Raw genomic sequence first — 16,240 nt, 5'->3', positions numbered from 1 at the left:
CATTGTTATTGCTAATATTTACTTTTTAAAATTCTAAATGAGAAAACCTGATGGCTAACAGAAAATTTCAATAGCAAGCTTCTTGAAAGCAGAGAATACATCTTACCCATGACACTGTAAACTAACAAAGACTTTTTTTTAAAGGCCAACATTTAATAAGTTCTTTATTAAAGGAACTTTTAAGTTGCATTATATGAATGAACTTCTATAACCTTATGAGAAAGGTATCTGCATGTATAAGGAATCTGATATTTTAAGAAATTTATCCAAAGTTTCACCACTGAAAAGTAGAACAGAGAAGATGTGAACCCAGGTATCTAGGCCATGTTCTCATCCATGAGACTATAGCTGCCTCTCCAGAATTCATTACATAGATCATAAGCATTCCAACAGCTTGAAGATGATCAGAAACAGCACAGCACGGTGACAAAGGATCAAGAAGCCACTCCATCTATTCTTAGCTTAGAAAAACAACTCACACCAATAATTAAGTAAATATTATTTTATAATATTTTTTCCATCTGAATGGGCCAATTACTCCCTTAAGAAGAATTTTGTTGTGTTGATAATCAACTGAAGTTTCATGAAAACAAAAGAATGACTACTTATGAATTTTAACAGATATTTCCTGTGCTGTATCAACACCAATGACACAAACTAATGACCAGTTTTATCCATAGATATCCATCTATTTCTTCCTCATTTCAAAATTAGTTCAAGTTCATGGGGATTTTGTTTTAAAATAGAAGTGGGAATTTCACTACAATTATGATCTCAAGAATGTACAAGAATAATCACAAAGTAGACACTATGTGCTGTGCTTAGTTGCTCAGTTGTGTATGATTCTTTGTGACCTCATGGGCTCCTCTATCCATGGGGATTCTCCAGGCAAGGATCCTGGAGTGGGTTGCCATGCCCTCCTCCAGGGAATCTTCCAGACCTGGGAATCAAACCCAGGTCTCCCACATTCCAGGCAGATTCTTTACCATCTGAGCCACCAGGGAAGCCCAAGAATACACAAAAAATAATCACAAAACAGAGACTTTACAGAACTCAAATCCCACATATTGATTAAGAGGTATTGTCTAAAAACAATCTTAATAATCATTTGTAAACATTATTTCAATTCTATGCTAACAAATATTACTGATCATATTATATCAAGACACCCAAAAGGCAGGTCTTGGAGTACCTGTACTTGGGACAATTCCTTTGAGAAGTGGAGTATCTTCCAAGGCATACATAAATGACAGAGGTGGGTACGTGACTGCATTCACAGAGATCTTCACACTGACCCTTCCAGCTGTCCCTGCCGGGGTACGGCAGTGGATGTCACTGGAATTGACAGAAAGAATTTGACAAGGTTCATCCCCAACAGTGACTGTGGTGTTGCCTGGAGAGAAGCCATTTCCTGTGACCATCAGAGTAGTTCCACCCCCAATGCTTCCAGAAGTCGGGGTGACAGATGCTACTGCGGGGCTGCTGACAGTCAAGTTTCCCAGAGCCAAGCCCTTTGTTCCCACCACCACACTAAGAGAATGAAGTCCAGCCGGAAGGGGAGTCATGAGAACAGTGATGTTATTTTCATTAACATCAACTGCTCTGAACTGTTGGTTTCCAATGAAAACAGAAATGTCCTCCAAGACAGTGCCAAAACCTTCCCCTTCAATAAGAACTTTTTCAGATCCTTGGAGAGAGTTTGGGAAGATTCTTGTTACAAACACAGCAATGCTTTCTAAGTAGGAAAAGCTGCAGTTCCCCTGACACTGAGCAGGCACCCCGTGGATTAGGAGATTTGCTTTCACAAGCTGTTGGGGTGCAGGAGATGTTTCACATTCAATGGCTGTATAATTCACTGACAGAACTCTACATGGAAAATGACCCATCAGGACTTGTGCACCAGCAGAAGAAACTGCAAATCCAGAGCCTTTTATGGTCACTTTGGTCATTCCTGTAGTTGACCCTGCATTTGGTGATATCATGTCGACGTTTGGCAGAAGTACAAACCGCCTATCAAATTCACTGGACAGTGTGTTGATGGCAGTGCCCAGGTTGTAGACAGTTACTGTGACAATTTCCCTAATGCCAACATCCATTGAGTTTTGAGGGTCAATATGACACACAAGGGCATTGTTACTACTTTGTTCTACAACACAGGGATAGCTACCAATTTTAACCTGAAAGTAAAATGAACAGATGAACAAGTCAATACATTACTCTAGCATGAACTTAAATTTTGTATTAGCAATGACTAAATTTGAAAAAATTGATCATGTGAAAACTTTTTATTCATAAAATTAATTTGGGAGACTGATTAAGGTATATTTTAGATTAACCTTAAAACTAAACTATGAGGACTTCCCTGGTGGTCCAGTGGCTGGAACTCTGGGCTCCCAGTGCAGGAGGCCTGGGTTTGATTCCTGGTTGGGAAACTAGATCCCACATGCCACAACTAAGACTCAGAGCAGCCAAATAAATAAAAAAATATTTTAAAAAAACCTAAACTATGACCATACACAAATATTCATAGCTACATTATTGATAATTGCCATAAAGGTGAAAAGAACCCCAATATCCATGAACAAATGGGTGGATAAATAAACTGTATACCTTATGCAATGGAATATTATCAGCCGAAAAAGAAATGAAGTACTGCTACATGGTACATCGTGGATGAACCTTGAAAACGCTATGCTTAGTGAATACAACTAGTCACAAATGATCACATATTCTATGATTCTATTTATAAGAATATTCACAATAGGCAAATCCACAGAGACAGAAGGATTCATGGTTGTCTAGGGAGGGCTAGAGGTATGGAGGGGTTGTGGATAATATCTAACGGTCATGGGGTTCCTTTTTGGAGTAATGAAAATATTCTAAAATTGACCACAGTAATGGATACACAACTCTGTGAATATACTAAAAGCTTCTGAATTTTGCACATTAAATAAATGCATTGTATGGTATATGAATTATATCGCAATTGAGCTGCTATAAATTAAACTATGAGGTTATGGATGAAACATCTTCCTTGTATGCAAATACAGAAGTAAAAAGAAGATCTTTATAGTCTTACCTTATTAGCACATGTGAGATTACTGAAGCCACGTCCAGTAATTGTTATCAATTCATTTACTGTTCCGATGGATGGACTAATGTGGCTTATAGATGGGGAAAGACAACTTGAAAGCTCAAAGAGCAATCTCTCTGAAGTTTCAACCCTGGTACTGTTCAAGCCACACAGGGGTTCTCTTGCTTGGCAGCCTGCCACAGAGCTCCCCAAGTGCAAACTCACAGGTCTGCCTTTAAACAAAAGAACTGCTTGTAAGTCATGGATAAAATTCTAAAACAAGAACTGTTTTCAGGCTACATTACTCTATTTTGATGATGGTGGTTTATATTCTGGTAAATCCTTTTTATTTTTCAAACGACAAGAGGAGCCCCAGGCACTGCAAAGTTAAAAGACCTGGACAAAGATGATATGGTTAAGAGTGAATATAAAATTAAATTTTCAATTTCTCTAAGGCCAGATCCTATGGGGAAAATAAAATAATAACATTATCTCACATTTTAATATATTTTCAGACACTCACAGAGTATCAGAACTTTTTCATATTACATCTCATTTGAGGCACATGAGGATTCTGCAGATTGGCAGGACAATATTAACATGATCCTCATTTTATAGAATAAATGCTAGCCTCAGAGCAGTCCTGACCTATTCAAGGTCGTGCAGCTAGTAAGAGACGGTCAGAGCCAGTCATCTGCCTCCTACTTCAGAAAGACTGCATACACCCTGGGTTTCCATCTTTAACTGAAGGGACAGGGTTTCCACCTTTAACCTTCTTACCCTGAGCATATGTGGCTTCAGTGCCCCCCACAAACAGGTGCAGGGGAATGTGACTGGTTTCAGCTGGTAAAACGTTAATGACTCCTTGGAGAAAAATGGAGTGAGCCTCATCAACATACCCGCTGCTGTAATAATGGATTCCAGGTGAAGTAAACTGGTAAGAAAATGAACCTGCCATAAAATGAGATTGTACATAATAAATATAAGCAATTAATGCATCTTTGAAAATAAATTTGAAATGATCCTTCAAACGTACATACAGATGACAGGTTTTTAAGCATATGATATTTCAACAGAAGTAGTAAGGAAATGACTATCAAAAGACCATAAAATGGCTATAAAAGAGCCATCCTGTATAATGAAATTCTATTCCATAAAGGCAAGAGCCAGCATTAGTTTTTCTAGAAAAAAACATGTGATATCTGGCATAACTTACTGACTCCTACAGAAAAACTCAACAGGCAATGAAAAATAGTTCATGAATAAGAAGTTCAAGCTGCCTCACATGAAGAACAAAATGGGCAGTCTAAAGGGCACATTGTACTCTAAGTTGTCCTGGAAGACTGACTTTAAAGCTGATTTCAATCAACAGAAATTCATTACTTGCTACCAGATTGGCATCATTAAAACACATACTTCAGTCTTCTTTGTATTTTGTTTGTTTCAATATATTTTTCTGGTTGATTATTTCAGAATGAAAAGAGATATATCTGATATCAAAACTCAACTATGATGTACAAAATACCTTGCAGGCATTCATTAAGAATATTTTATAAATTTGAAGTATTTTGTGATAACAATAAAATGTCAACTAAACCATATCCTGTATTTGTATATATTATTTATGCAAAAGTATTTTAAATCTAAACAAATTTATTTTTAGTATATTTGGGAAAAAGAAACGACGCAAAATGCAGCAAAGTGGAAACATACCTGATGCAGATTTTTCTCTTCCGTTGGTAAATCCTTTTCCATCATAAATTACACTTCCAGGACTGGAGACAGAGAAAACGCTGTATCCTATTCCCCTGAGATATGGATGTGCTTGCCAAAGCCATGCCACTGTGTCTCCCACAGATACATTTAAGACTGATGGTGACCAGGCATAACCTAATCCATGTACTGGGAGCAATTAAGTCATATTTTTTTTTAAAGAAAAAAGGAAAAGTAGGAAAAATTCTTAATAACTATCTTTGAAAATATTGCCTTTTTATATAGCCACTAGTGAAAAAAATTTCAGTTAACATTATAAAAATTTTATGTGTCTAACTCAAACACATAATAAAAATAAACAGAAATAATGGAAAGTGAGATAATGTGAAGCTAAGGAAAAAATAAATCACACAACTTCAAAACTGATGACTAAGAGACAATTTGCAAAAAATCGGAGTCAATAAACAAAATTGTTCAGAAATATCACATGGGGTTATTTTTAAAAGCTATGATCAATTCTTTAAACTCAAAAATTTTCTCAGGCATTGAGGCATGCAAAATTCTACATAATTTCAATTTGGATATTTATTTAGAAAGCCACAGTGGGAAACAAACTATAGTAATTCAGAAGGTTCTGTATGGCAATAAAACCAAATGGCAATTCCTGAACTTGGAAATTTTAAACCTAGCCTTCTTAGACTCAAGTCTACCACTGATTCATACTATATGTGGCCCCCTATGTCAAATGGATAAATTCTACACAAACTATAAACAAATTATACAAAGAAATAACAATACTTATGCTCTGAATACTCTGAAGTATTGTAAGTAAAAATCTAATTCCAAGGTAACATGCCTCCATTATTTACAACATATAAAGGCCATCTTATACCTGAATCTTCCCCATTGTTGGTAATTCTGAATACATTCCCTGTTGAATGTAGAACACATTTTATGACAGTTTCTGATGATGATGTCACATTGCAAGGGAAGGACCCTGGAAAGAATGAAGATGGGGGAAAAAAACATTTTCTCAAATAGTTTTTGAAAAATACAGAGATGAACCATAAGTAGTAGACAGTCAAACCCTACAAAAGCTCCAATTACACAAGTAGGATCTTTGGTACTTTTTTCTGATAGTAATTATGTTTGAGTACCGATTAGTTTTAGAACAGAGACCTCTCATTTAAAGTGTCTGATACACATTAAATATTCAGACTATTTATTGAAGATGGTGAAGGACAGTGAAGCCGGGAGTGCTCCAATCCATGGGGTTGCAAAGAGTTGGACACAACTGAGCAACTGAAAGCAATAACAAACTATCGAAATAAAAAACAGTTAATTTCTTTTTTACCAGCTAACCAAATACACTTAACCTTTTATACATTAATAGAAAATATGAAGCTTCCATGACAGAGAGTATTTGTGTAATAATTCAGCACCCACAGCACATCCTTTAAGATAAGAAATATAATAGGATGAAATTATTACCTAAAAGCACAGTGTTCTCAGTTGGGATCGTGCTGAATCCCAAACCCATTATAGTGATTTCAGTTCCACCATATAAGGAGCCTTTCTGTGGAAACATGTTGGTCACTTCCAATATATACTGTATAGAAGCACTTAACTTGTCTCTGCAAAAGAAAAATTAACAGCTATTTTGAGGAGCCTTCCATGGGGTCATGTTGCTTAACTCTACTTAGGACATGATTCATTTAAGAGAAAATAATTGAATATCTAATTACCATACCTTGTTGATGCGAAACCCCAGTTTCTGACTTCAACACAGATATCATGTTTTCCAGGAGACAACTTGGGCAAAAGGCATCTAATATCTGTGAAGTTCCGGTGCAGGACCTGGCAGGATTTACCTCCAACATAGACCTCCATGTATTGTGTCAGTTCATTTCCAAAGTTATAACCCTTAATCATTAAATTAACTTCTCCTATTATTTTAAAAGGAAAGAAAATTAAAAAAAAAGAGTCCATGTATTATCTAGTGCAAAATTTGAATGTTAAGTAAACCAACTCATCTCTTATCTTTCATTGGATTTAGGACATCCTAACACTTTGACTGCGTGGATCACAATAAACTGTGGAAAATTCTGAAAGAGATGGGAATACCAGACCACCTGACCTGCCTCTTGAGAAATCTATATGCAGGTCAGGAAGCAACAGAGAGAACTGGACATGGAACAACAGACTGGTTCCAAATAGGAAAAGGAGTACGTCAAAGCTGTATATTGTCACCCTGCTTATTTAACTTCTATGCAGAGTATATCATGAGAAACGCTGGGCTGGAAGAAGCACAAGCTGGAGACAAGATTGCCGGGAGAAATATCAATAACCTCAGATATGCATGTGACACCACTCTTATGGCAGAAAGTGAAGAGGAGTTAAAAAGCCTCTTGATGAAAGTGAAAGAGGAGAGTGAAAAAGTTGGCTTAAAGCTCAACATTCAGAAAACTAAGATCATGGCATCTGGTCCCATCACTTCATGGCAGATAGATGAGGAAACAGTGGAAACAGTGTCAGACTTTATTTTGGGGGGCTCCAAATCACTGCAGATGGTGATTGCAGCCATGAAATTAAAAGATGCTTACTCCTTGGAAGGAAACTTATGACCAACCTAGATAGCATATTGAAAAGCAGAGACATTACTTTGCCAACAAAGGTCCGTCTAGTCAAGGCTATGGTTTTTCCTGTGGTCATGTATGGATGTGAGAGTTGGACTGTGAAGAAAGCTGAGCGCTGAAGAATTGATGCTTTTGAACTGTGGTGTTGGAGAAGACTCTTGAGAGTCCCTTGCACTGCAAGGAGATCCAACCAGTCCATTTTAAAGGACATCAGTCCTGGGTGTTCATTGGAAGGACTGATGCTAAAGCTGAAACTCTAATACTTAGCCACCTCATGCGAAGAGTTGACTCATTGGAAAAGACTCTGATGCTGGGAGGGATTAGGGGCAGGAGGAGAAGGGGATGACAAAGGATGAGATGGCTGGATGGCATCACTGACTCAATGGACATGAGTTTGAGTGAACTCCGGGAGTTGGTGATGAACAGGGTAGCCTGGCATGCTGTGATTCATGGGGTCGCAAAGAGTCAGACATGACTGAGCGACTGAACTGAACTGATCTGTACACTTTCAGAGGTAAAAGAAAATCAATGAAAGAATTGATAGCTGCCAGAGGGAGATAAAACTCATGTTCAGTTGTTTAACAGGGAAAAGAAGATGGCAAAGAATTTTTTTTAATTTAAATTTTTCTTATTGAATATGTTCTAAGTGATAAACAGACCAGTTCATGGTTAAAAAAGAAAACCCGTGACAGGTTTTGCTTCAAGAAACATAACTGCAGGAGAAACTGCTTCAAAAGCCTGTCCAGAAATGGCACATGTAAATATATTATTATATATGTATTCTGTTCTGTTCTGTTCAGTCACCCAGTCACGTCCAACTCTTTGTGATCGCATAGACTGCAGCATGCCAGGCCTGTCACTCACCATCTCCCGAAGTTTGCTCAAGTTCATGTCCACTGCATCAGACAAATACATATATTGTCCAATGCACTGGATATACACATATATATCAAATGACTAATTTTATTGAAGAATTCCTTACCCAGTATTGTCCGTACTTTTGGACTAAAATCAGTTATAACTGGAGTCTGTAAACAACTATAACTATAAGCATTTTTTGCTGTGGCTTGAACTCCACTGGTAATAACTGTAATATCAACTGTACCCTCAATTTTCTGAAACAAGAGGGAAAAATAAAACAATTAGAAAATACTAAATGTTAAGATACAGAAATTCAATGGCTAAAAGCAAAAAGAATCTCTCAAAAATAAACCTTTAAAGATTTTTTTCCCCAAAGTCATTGAATCAGAGTAATTACCAGATACTTTGAAAGTTGTGATGTCAAAGGAGGAAAGTTATTGTAGCAAATGTAGGTTATATGTTTAAATTCTTAGATAAAGGTATATGATATAGTTGTTTTCTAATGCTGGGAGGGATTGGGGGCAGGAGGAGAAGGGGATGACAAAGGATGAGATGGCTCGATGGACGTGAGTCTGGGTGAACTCCGGGAGTTGGTGATGGACAGGGAGGCCTGGCGTGCTGTGATTCATGGGGTTACAAAGAATAGGACACGACTGAGCGACTGAACTGAACTGAACTGAACTGATGATCAATTCAAACACATCTACATTACTGGATTCCCCAGAGTTCTTCAATGTTTGGACAAGTGATTCTCTAATTAATAAAGCATATGATACTAAAATTTTTGAGTCTTTTGCTCTTAAAATAGGCTTGAATGAAACATGTATTCCTTTTCATGGACAAAGGACATTATTATATCTTTTGTTAACATGGTTCCAGGATCCAAGACTGAAACCTAAGAAAAATATGTGATGCTTGCACCTATACAGCATACAATTCCCAATTAGGAGAAACAGTTTCCCAGCATCTAGTATTTACTTAGTGCCCACTCAGTATTTAACTGAATGACATAATTTAAATGAAGTTTTAATTTGCTATATCCCCCAAATTCTTATCTCCATCATTCAGTCCAATACATGCTCAAACTCAGGGCTTCCCTAGTAGTTCAGCTGGTAAAGAATCCACCTGCAATGCAAGAGATCCCCATTTGATTCTTAGGTCGGGAAGATCCCTTGGAGAAGGGATAGGCTATCCACTCCAATATTCTTGGGCTTCTCTGGTGGCTCAGATGGTAAAGAATCTGCTTGCAATGTGGGAGACCTGGGTTCGATCCCTGGGTTTGGAAGATCCCCTGGAGAAGGGAATGGCTACCCACTCCAATATTCTGGCCTGGAGAATTCTATGGACAAAGGAGCCTGGCAGGCTGCAGTCCATGGGGTCATAAAGAGTCAGACGTGATTGAGCAACTTTCACTTCACATATCAACTACATAATAATATATACACTTAATTGCCTATAGCCTTAGATATTAGTCGGGGAAGGCAATGGCACCCCACTTTAGTACTCTTGCCTGGAAAATCCCACGGACGGAGGAGCCTGGTTGGCTGCAGTCCATGGGATCGCTAAAGAGTCGGACACGACTGAGTGACTTCACTTTCACTTTGACTTCACTTTCACTTTTCACTTTCATGCACTGGAGAAGGAAATGGCAACCCACTCCAGTGTTCTTGCCTGGAGAATCCCAGGGATGGGGGAGCTTGGTGGGCTGCCGTCTATGGGGCTGCACAGAGTTGGACATGACCGAAGTGACTTTACAGTAACAGTTAGATATTAGTGACTTAATTAATCATCCTTCTGCACACAGGACTTCCCTATTGGCTCAGACGGTAAAGTGTCTGTCTACAATGTGGGAGACCTGGGTTCGATCCCTGGGTTGGGAAGTTCCCTGGAGAAGGAAATGGCAACCCACTCCAGTACTCTTGCCTAGAAAATCCCATGGACGGAGAAGCCTGGTGTCCATGGGGTCGCAAAGAGTTGGACACGACTGAGCAACTTCACTTTCTGCACACCGCAAGTAAAACAGTTTTGGTTTAAATTTAAACACTATTTTTAAAAATAGAGGAACAATGGGTGGTCCTAAAATGTAAAATTCCATGGGAAAACTCACATTTTGTGTGTTTTGTCAACAAACTGAAACTTTAAGGCATTTAATGTATTTATATATTCCTTTAAAAAACCCAAAATGCCTAGAGTTGCTTCCATGAATTTTGTATACTATTTATTACTGGTATATTTTTTCATCCTTGGATTTTCCTGGTCAACTCCCATTCATCATCCTTCCACCTCTGACAAGACATGAACCTGCTCATGAAACTCTTCCCAACATCCTCTCCTCACTGTATTTTATCTTCACTTGTGTGTTTACTTCTATTATTTCAAATGAAACACACCATTTAACATTAGTTTATGTGTCTCTCTTCCTCAATGATGTTAAGTATCTAGATTGTGGAGATAATATTTTGTATTTGGATCTCGGCAGAAAAAAGTTTGAAGAACTAATTTTAAAGACCGTAATGAACCTCTGCACTCATTAGGTAAATAAGGCATTTGTTTCACCCTCTACTGAGATGCCCCTTAATTCACACAATTTCAGAGTTAGAAAAGAATGACCAAAACTGGATGCCTTACTTTTGGTGTTCTGCAGGTTATTTTATTCAAATCCCCTTCAATTACATTGCAGGTTTCATTTCCGATTAATACCTTTGAATATTCATGAAAGCCAAATCCAGATACAGTCAGAAGAGTACCACCTTCATTAGTAAAAACACAAAATCAAGTAACAACAAAAACACAACAGATTAACAATAACAAAAAGACACTTTGGCAGTAATCTAACTCATCATTCAAGAATTGTCTAATCATCCAAGAGATGGGTTGGCAAGTACATCAAGGACCACATAGCCTGAGCTCCAGAGTCTGGAATTGTAAAGGGGCTGGGCTAGGTGACTGAATGAAATAACACATATTTGCAACGAACATTTGCTTCTGGACATTACTAGCAGCAACTGCTATTTTCCATAATGTCTTCTTCATCCTAAACAGAAATTATGCTATTTGTATTTATTCAACTAGTGGGAAATGAGAGTGAATTATTTTTAAGTAAATTAAAAACCCCCCAAAAATAAAAATAACCTAAAATATAAACACAGAACACACCCAAAAGATCAAGACCAAAGCACAAAATCCAAAACTAAGCATGATCAAACAAACAAGCAAACAAAACACAAAAGAAATAAAGCAAGACTGGAAAAATGCGTTATTTTCTTTCATCTTCTGCATCAGCCTCCCTTTCCCCCATTTATTCCTGGAACTTTTTCTGGGTCAAGTAGCTCCACTGAGACTGTGATTACAAATGGAGCAGTTGGTAAGCAGAATAATAACTAATAAATCTTATCTTGACATAATTAATGAGCTTATTATAGAAACATGTAATAATTGATGATATTAATTCAATAACCTAAGACGTAGTAGAAGCAGTCACCCTGACTTGTGCTTCATAAGAAACAAAAGAATTAGTCATCCAGGCAATCACTGTGCCTTCCGAATGAGGTGTTTCCTTTGTTCTGTACGAGGAAGGTTTGGAGTCCTCTCCCTTCACCCTGTTCTAGAAATAGCTCCATGAAATGAATAATGGAAATATAGGCAATTTCCCTTTGTTTGAAACAATTAACTGTTACCTGCGAGGCTTCCAGAAGCAGGCCAGATGTGTGAGATCTGACTCTGATAAATGAAGTGGAATCCCTTCTCCTCTACATTCCATGCTAGTCCAACATCAGCGATGGACACAGCAACGGGGAAATGTCCAGCACTTCCGTTCAGAAGCTGGCATTTGATCTCATTTTCTTGTGATAAAAGAAGAAGAAAATGGTCAAGAAATGTTTCTGTTGTATAAAATTACTGAAATTTTATGTTTGCAAAAATAAAAGTGGCCTTCATTTTTATATTCCAAAGAAACATATCTGAAGAAAACTACTCATATATTAATGGGAGGAAAACCTTTACAATCTACCTAATGCTATGAATCAGACCCTCCCAGAAAAAGAGTAAGGTAAAATAAGAATGAGGGCAGAGTAAACAATTTGCTCCTGAGTACTACTGTGGCAAAAAAAGTTATGATAATAACAATTTTAAATCCTAATATATAAGGTAATTTATATCAATAATTTAAAGATTTTGGTCCAATAAATTGTTTATGTCACAAACTGAGTAAAATACTAGGTTTCAACAAGAAAAGCAATCAAAAACTAAGTGAAAAAACCTATTCTTCATTTAGAACAGTATATATGTATTTATAGTACAGTGCACATCATCACCATCATTGTTATTGTTATATATAATATAATAATATTGGATATTAGGTCTCAAGAATCCATAGAAGATGCACATTTAAAGCAATTTAAATGAGGAATTTCCCTGGGGGTCCGGTGGTTAAGACTCTGTGCTTCTAAGGCAGGAGGCACAGGTTTGATACCTGGTCAGGGAACTAAGATCCCCATGCCACGTGATGCAAAGGAAAAAGACTTAAATGATACAGAAGATGAATTTGCTTATATAATCTAAACTTACTAAAATTAAGGAAAATAACTAGGATCATGAAAGAGAATTTTTAGGTAAATAAATAGTTATGTTCCTCATTTCCATGAGTAGAAAGTATCAATGATATTTAAGTTCTATATTAATGTGTAGAGGTTCTTCTGGACTATTAAGTCCAGGAAGATGGCTATGGCCTCTTGCTATGACTAATGTGACATTTTCAAAGCATGAGCAGAGGGCATCATGGAATATCAGAGCAGCAATCTATGTGTTTTTGTGTTCCAGAGACATAGCAAAGAAGGAAAGATTTCGTATAATCTCTTCATGAGGGGAAAAAGAACAAAAATCATCTGTTATGGATAGAGGTACTACACAACAGTGCAAGAATTAGTCTGTGGTTATAACCAAAGATTAAAAAGATAAGGTATTTATCTAGAGGACTTTCCCAATTTCATGACCACAAAGGAACTCTGTAGGCAAATTATTATTGTAACACTGCTCTTTGATTCTATTTTCTCTTATAGAAAAACAGTTAGACTCAAAAATAATCATTTTAAAAGAACCTACCACTCAGAGAAAGAAGAGAGCAACCTGCTGGCCCAACTGAGACTGAGACAGATGAACTAGGAGAAAATCCTGAACCTGAGATGGTTAGAATTGTGCTTTCTTCATAGGACCCTGAAAATGATAAATATAAATGACAATATTAAAATGACAAAACATAGAATCTGTTGCTTGAAATCAGATATTTCGGAGGAAAATGACCCTACCTTCTAAAATATATAAATAATAAACCTTTAAGCAAGCAGAGAAAAAAGACATTTATTTAGCAATGGTATTTTTTTCCCATTTTATTACTGCACATTGCTTCATGTTTGGAATTTGTGTGTTGATAGAGATTAGTGGAGAGAATTATCTGACTCAAAGTATGGAATGATATAAGTAAAGGAAAATTATTCTTATGACAAAGAAATTAAACAGACATCTCCATATGGTAACTTAGACTATGACAGAACTGCCATCACAAACTCATGAAAAAAGAATAAACTGTACAAGTAATGTAGTGGACATTTTCCGTTTGAAATAAGATATGATTACTTAAGCTGGAATGACACCAATCCTAAAGTGCCTGGGCTATTCCAGGCTTATACTCTCTGGCCCAGGATCTTATACTGAATGTTTTCCATTGACTCTTAAGGTATCCAGATTTGATCGATTAATGAAATGGTCACCCTACTTATATAACATCACACACAACATAGATTTCACATGGATTTAAATAGCTAAGAATGAAAAGTCAAAACTTCAAAATTTTAGAAAAAAACATAGTCAAATATCTTAAAGACTTTCATGTAGAGATGGATTTGGTAAGATACAAAAAGCCATGGTTAACCATAAAGGAAAACATACACAAATTAAACGTTTCCATGAACAAGATATGAAAACAAATCATAAGTGATACACTAGGACATGTGTAAAGAATTGACAAACATAATATATAATACACAGTGCAAGTTGATAGAAAAAAGACAATCTGGTAAATGGATAAAAGATGTTAACAAGCAATTTGCAGAAGAAGAAATAATCTAAATGTCCAAGAAACATAGAAGATGTTCCTGTACATTACTAACCAGGGAATAGACAACATAAAAACAATGATGAGATAACTTCTTACACTCACCAGGTTGACCAAAATTAGAAAACTCATATTATTAACTGTTGGCAAAGGTGTGGATAATATGATGCTCTCATACCCACTGGAGGTACAATCAGTTAGGGGAGCAATTTGGCCACCTAATGAAGTGAATACACATATACCTAGTAATCCACACGTAGGATGCAAATCCTAAAGAAGTTCTAGCATGTATGTTATAGTAGATTTGCTTACGAAAGTTCAATACAGTCATGGGCAAAAACAAAAAAACTTGTAAACAGTCTAAATGTCCATCAATAGAGGAACAAATAAATTGGTTTGTCTATGAAGTATTTTAAACTGATTAATTATATATGCATAAAACCATATATTTCTCAGAACAAATGCTGGATGACAAAAGTAAGGTGGAAGTGATACATACAATGAAATAGCTCATGGATAAACTTAAAAAACTGGAAAAATTACCATGTCTGTGTTATACACAAAGGGTAATTAAAATGGCATGGAAGAATACAGACAAAATTAATTGTTGTGCTTGCCTCTGGGGAAGGTGGAAGGGCACTTGCTCTGAGCATAGTGCTTAGAGACAACTATAACTGTTCCTATAATATTTTCTTTCTGATGGTTAGAAGTAAATATGACAAGTGTTAACAGCTGTTAAATTTTCATTGGAGAGAAAATGGGTGTTTTTAATAGCATTATTTATACTTACTTTTTAAATTACTTTTACATTTAAAATGTGGCAAAAGGTACTTCACATTAACTGAGTAAGAAATATTATCTTCAAGAATTAAAAGTGGAAATCCATTACAAAATACAGAAATGTATTCAAAAACAAGAATACCAAGGTGGAATTTAAAAGTGGAAATCCATTACAAAATAAAGGATGGATTCAAAAATAAGAATATCAAAGGACTAAAACAAAATTAAAGTTCATGAAATCTTTATTCTTGAGAGTTCTGAAGGTTTTACAGTAGTGATACTAACTTTGGGATAACATGAATTTATATATGATACTATAAAAAGGTATTAGTATAATAATTACATTAAAAAGTACTATGAACAGTATTATAACAATTATAATACTATGATAAAAGTCTGAAGAATATATTCTTTCAACATAATAATGTGATATTTTAAAGATTTCAGTGGGTTTTTTTTTGCTTGCTGACATAATTAGCAGGTGAGTTTTCCTACTGGCCATCAATACTAAATAAGTGATTACAGTATCTGAGCTTATCTTTCTGTCTGAAAAAAAGCCATCCCTTACAATCCTTAGTCAATCTGTTTACTTCAACCCTTGGGAGTTCAGACATAAAGTGTAATCATATTTTTTAAAAGCAATCACATACCATGAAAGTGTTTCATGATGCGTCCCTCTAGACTGAGTTCTTGGCAATAATTTTTCTTTCTCTTATTCTCAAATCTAGGGCCTAATTGTTTTCTTTTACTAAACAGCAGCTGTCCTGTTACTGATCTTTTAGTATTATATCTCCTAGGAGAAGTGGTCTCATATGATGAAAGATTCCAGTTAAAACCCTAGCTAGTAGAGTTTAACAAAACTGCCTCAATATCAGAAATCTTAGATATTGATTTTAACTTGGTGAAACGGGAAAAGTAGAATACTAGTGAGTCCAATGTCAACACTGATATTTTTCCCAAAGAAAATTAATGATCTTTCCATAGCTTTCTGATTTGATACATTTTTTTCACTATGTAGAACTGTCTGCTTGCCTTAGTTAGAAATTAAAAACCACTATCAGAGTTTAC

At 36.2% G+C, this 16,240-nt stretch overlaps 1 protein-coding gene across 1 annotated transcript in view; it reads right to left on the bottom strand.

Moving 5' to 3' along the window:
* LOC120860689 (fibrocystin-L-like) overlaps positions 1-16,240 on the bottom strand; it is a 177,416-nt gene that overhangs the window by 88,433 nt on the left and 72,743 nt on the right. The window contains exons 28-38 of the mRNA XM_040236441.1: positions 13,384-13,494; positions 11,961-12,125; positions 10,912-11,033; positions 8,405-8,537; positions 6,537-6,732; positions 6,278-6,420; positions 5,679-5,783; positions 4,787-4,975; positions 3,854-4,024; positions 3,080-3,306; positions 1,193-2,177 (exon numbers count right to left, since the gene is read on the bottom strand). Coding sequence (XP_040092375.1) covers positions 1,193-2,177; positions 3,080-3,306; positions 3,854-4,024; positions 4,787-4,975; positions 5,679-5,783; positions 6,278-6,420; positions 6,537-6,732; positions 8,405-8,537; positions 10,912-11,033; positions 11,961-12,125; positions 13,384-13,494 — 2,547 coding nt within the window. The remainder of the gene's footprint in view (positions 1-1,192; positions 2,178-3,079; positions 3,307-3,853; positions 4,025-4,786; positions 4,976-5,678; positions 5,784-6,277; positions 6,421-6,536; positions 6,733-8,404; positions 8,538-10,911; positions 11,034-11,960; positions 12,126-13,383; positions 13,495-16,240) is intronic.

Source organism: Oryx dammah, unplaced genomic scaffold (assembly GCF_014754425.2).
Source record: "Oryx dammah isolate SB20612 unplaced genomic scaffold, SCBI_Odam_1.1 HiC_scaffold_11163, whole genome shotgun sequence".
NCBI classification, from domain to species: domain Eukaryota; kingdom Metazoa; phylum Chordata; class Mammalia; order Artiodactyla; family Bovidae; genus Oryx; species Oryx dammah.
Note: the sequence above shows the minus strand (reverse complement) of the source record. Positions and strands in the feature narration are given on the sequence as shown.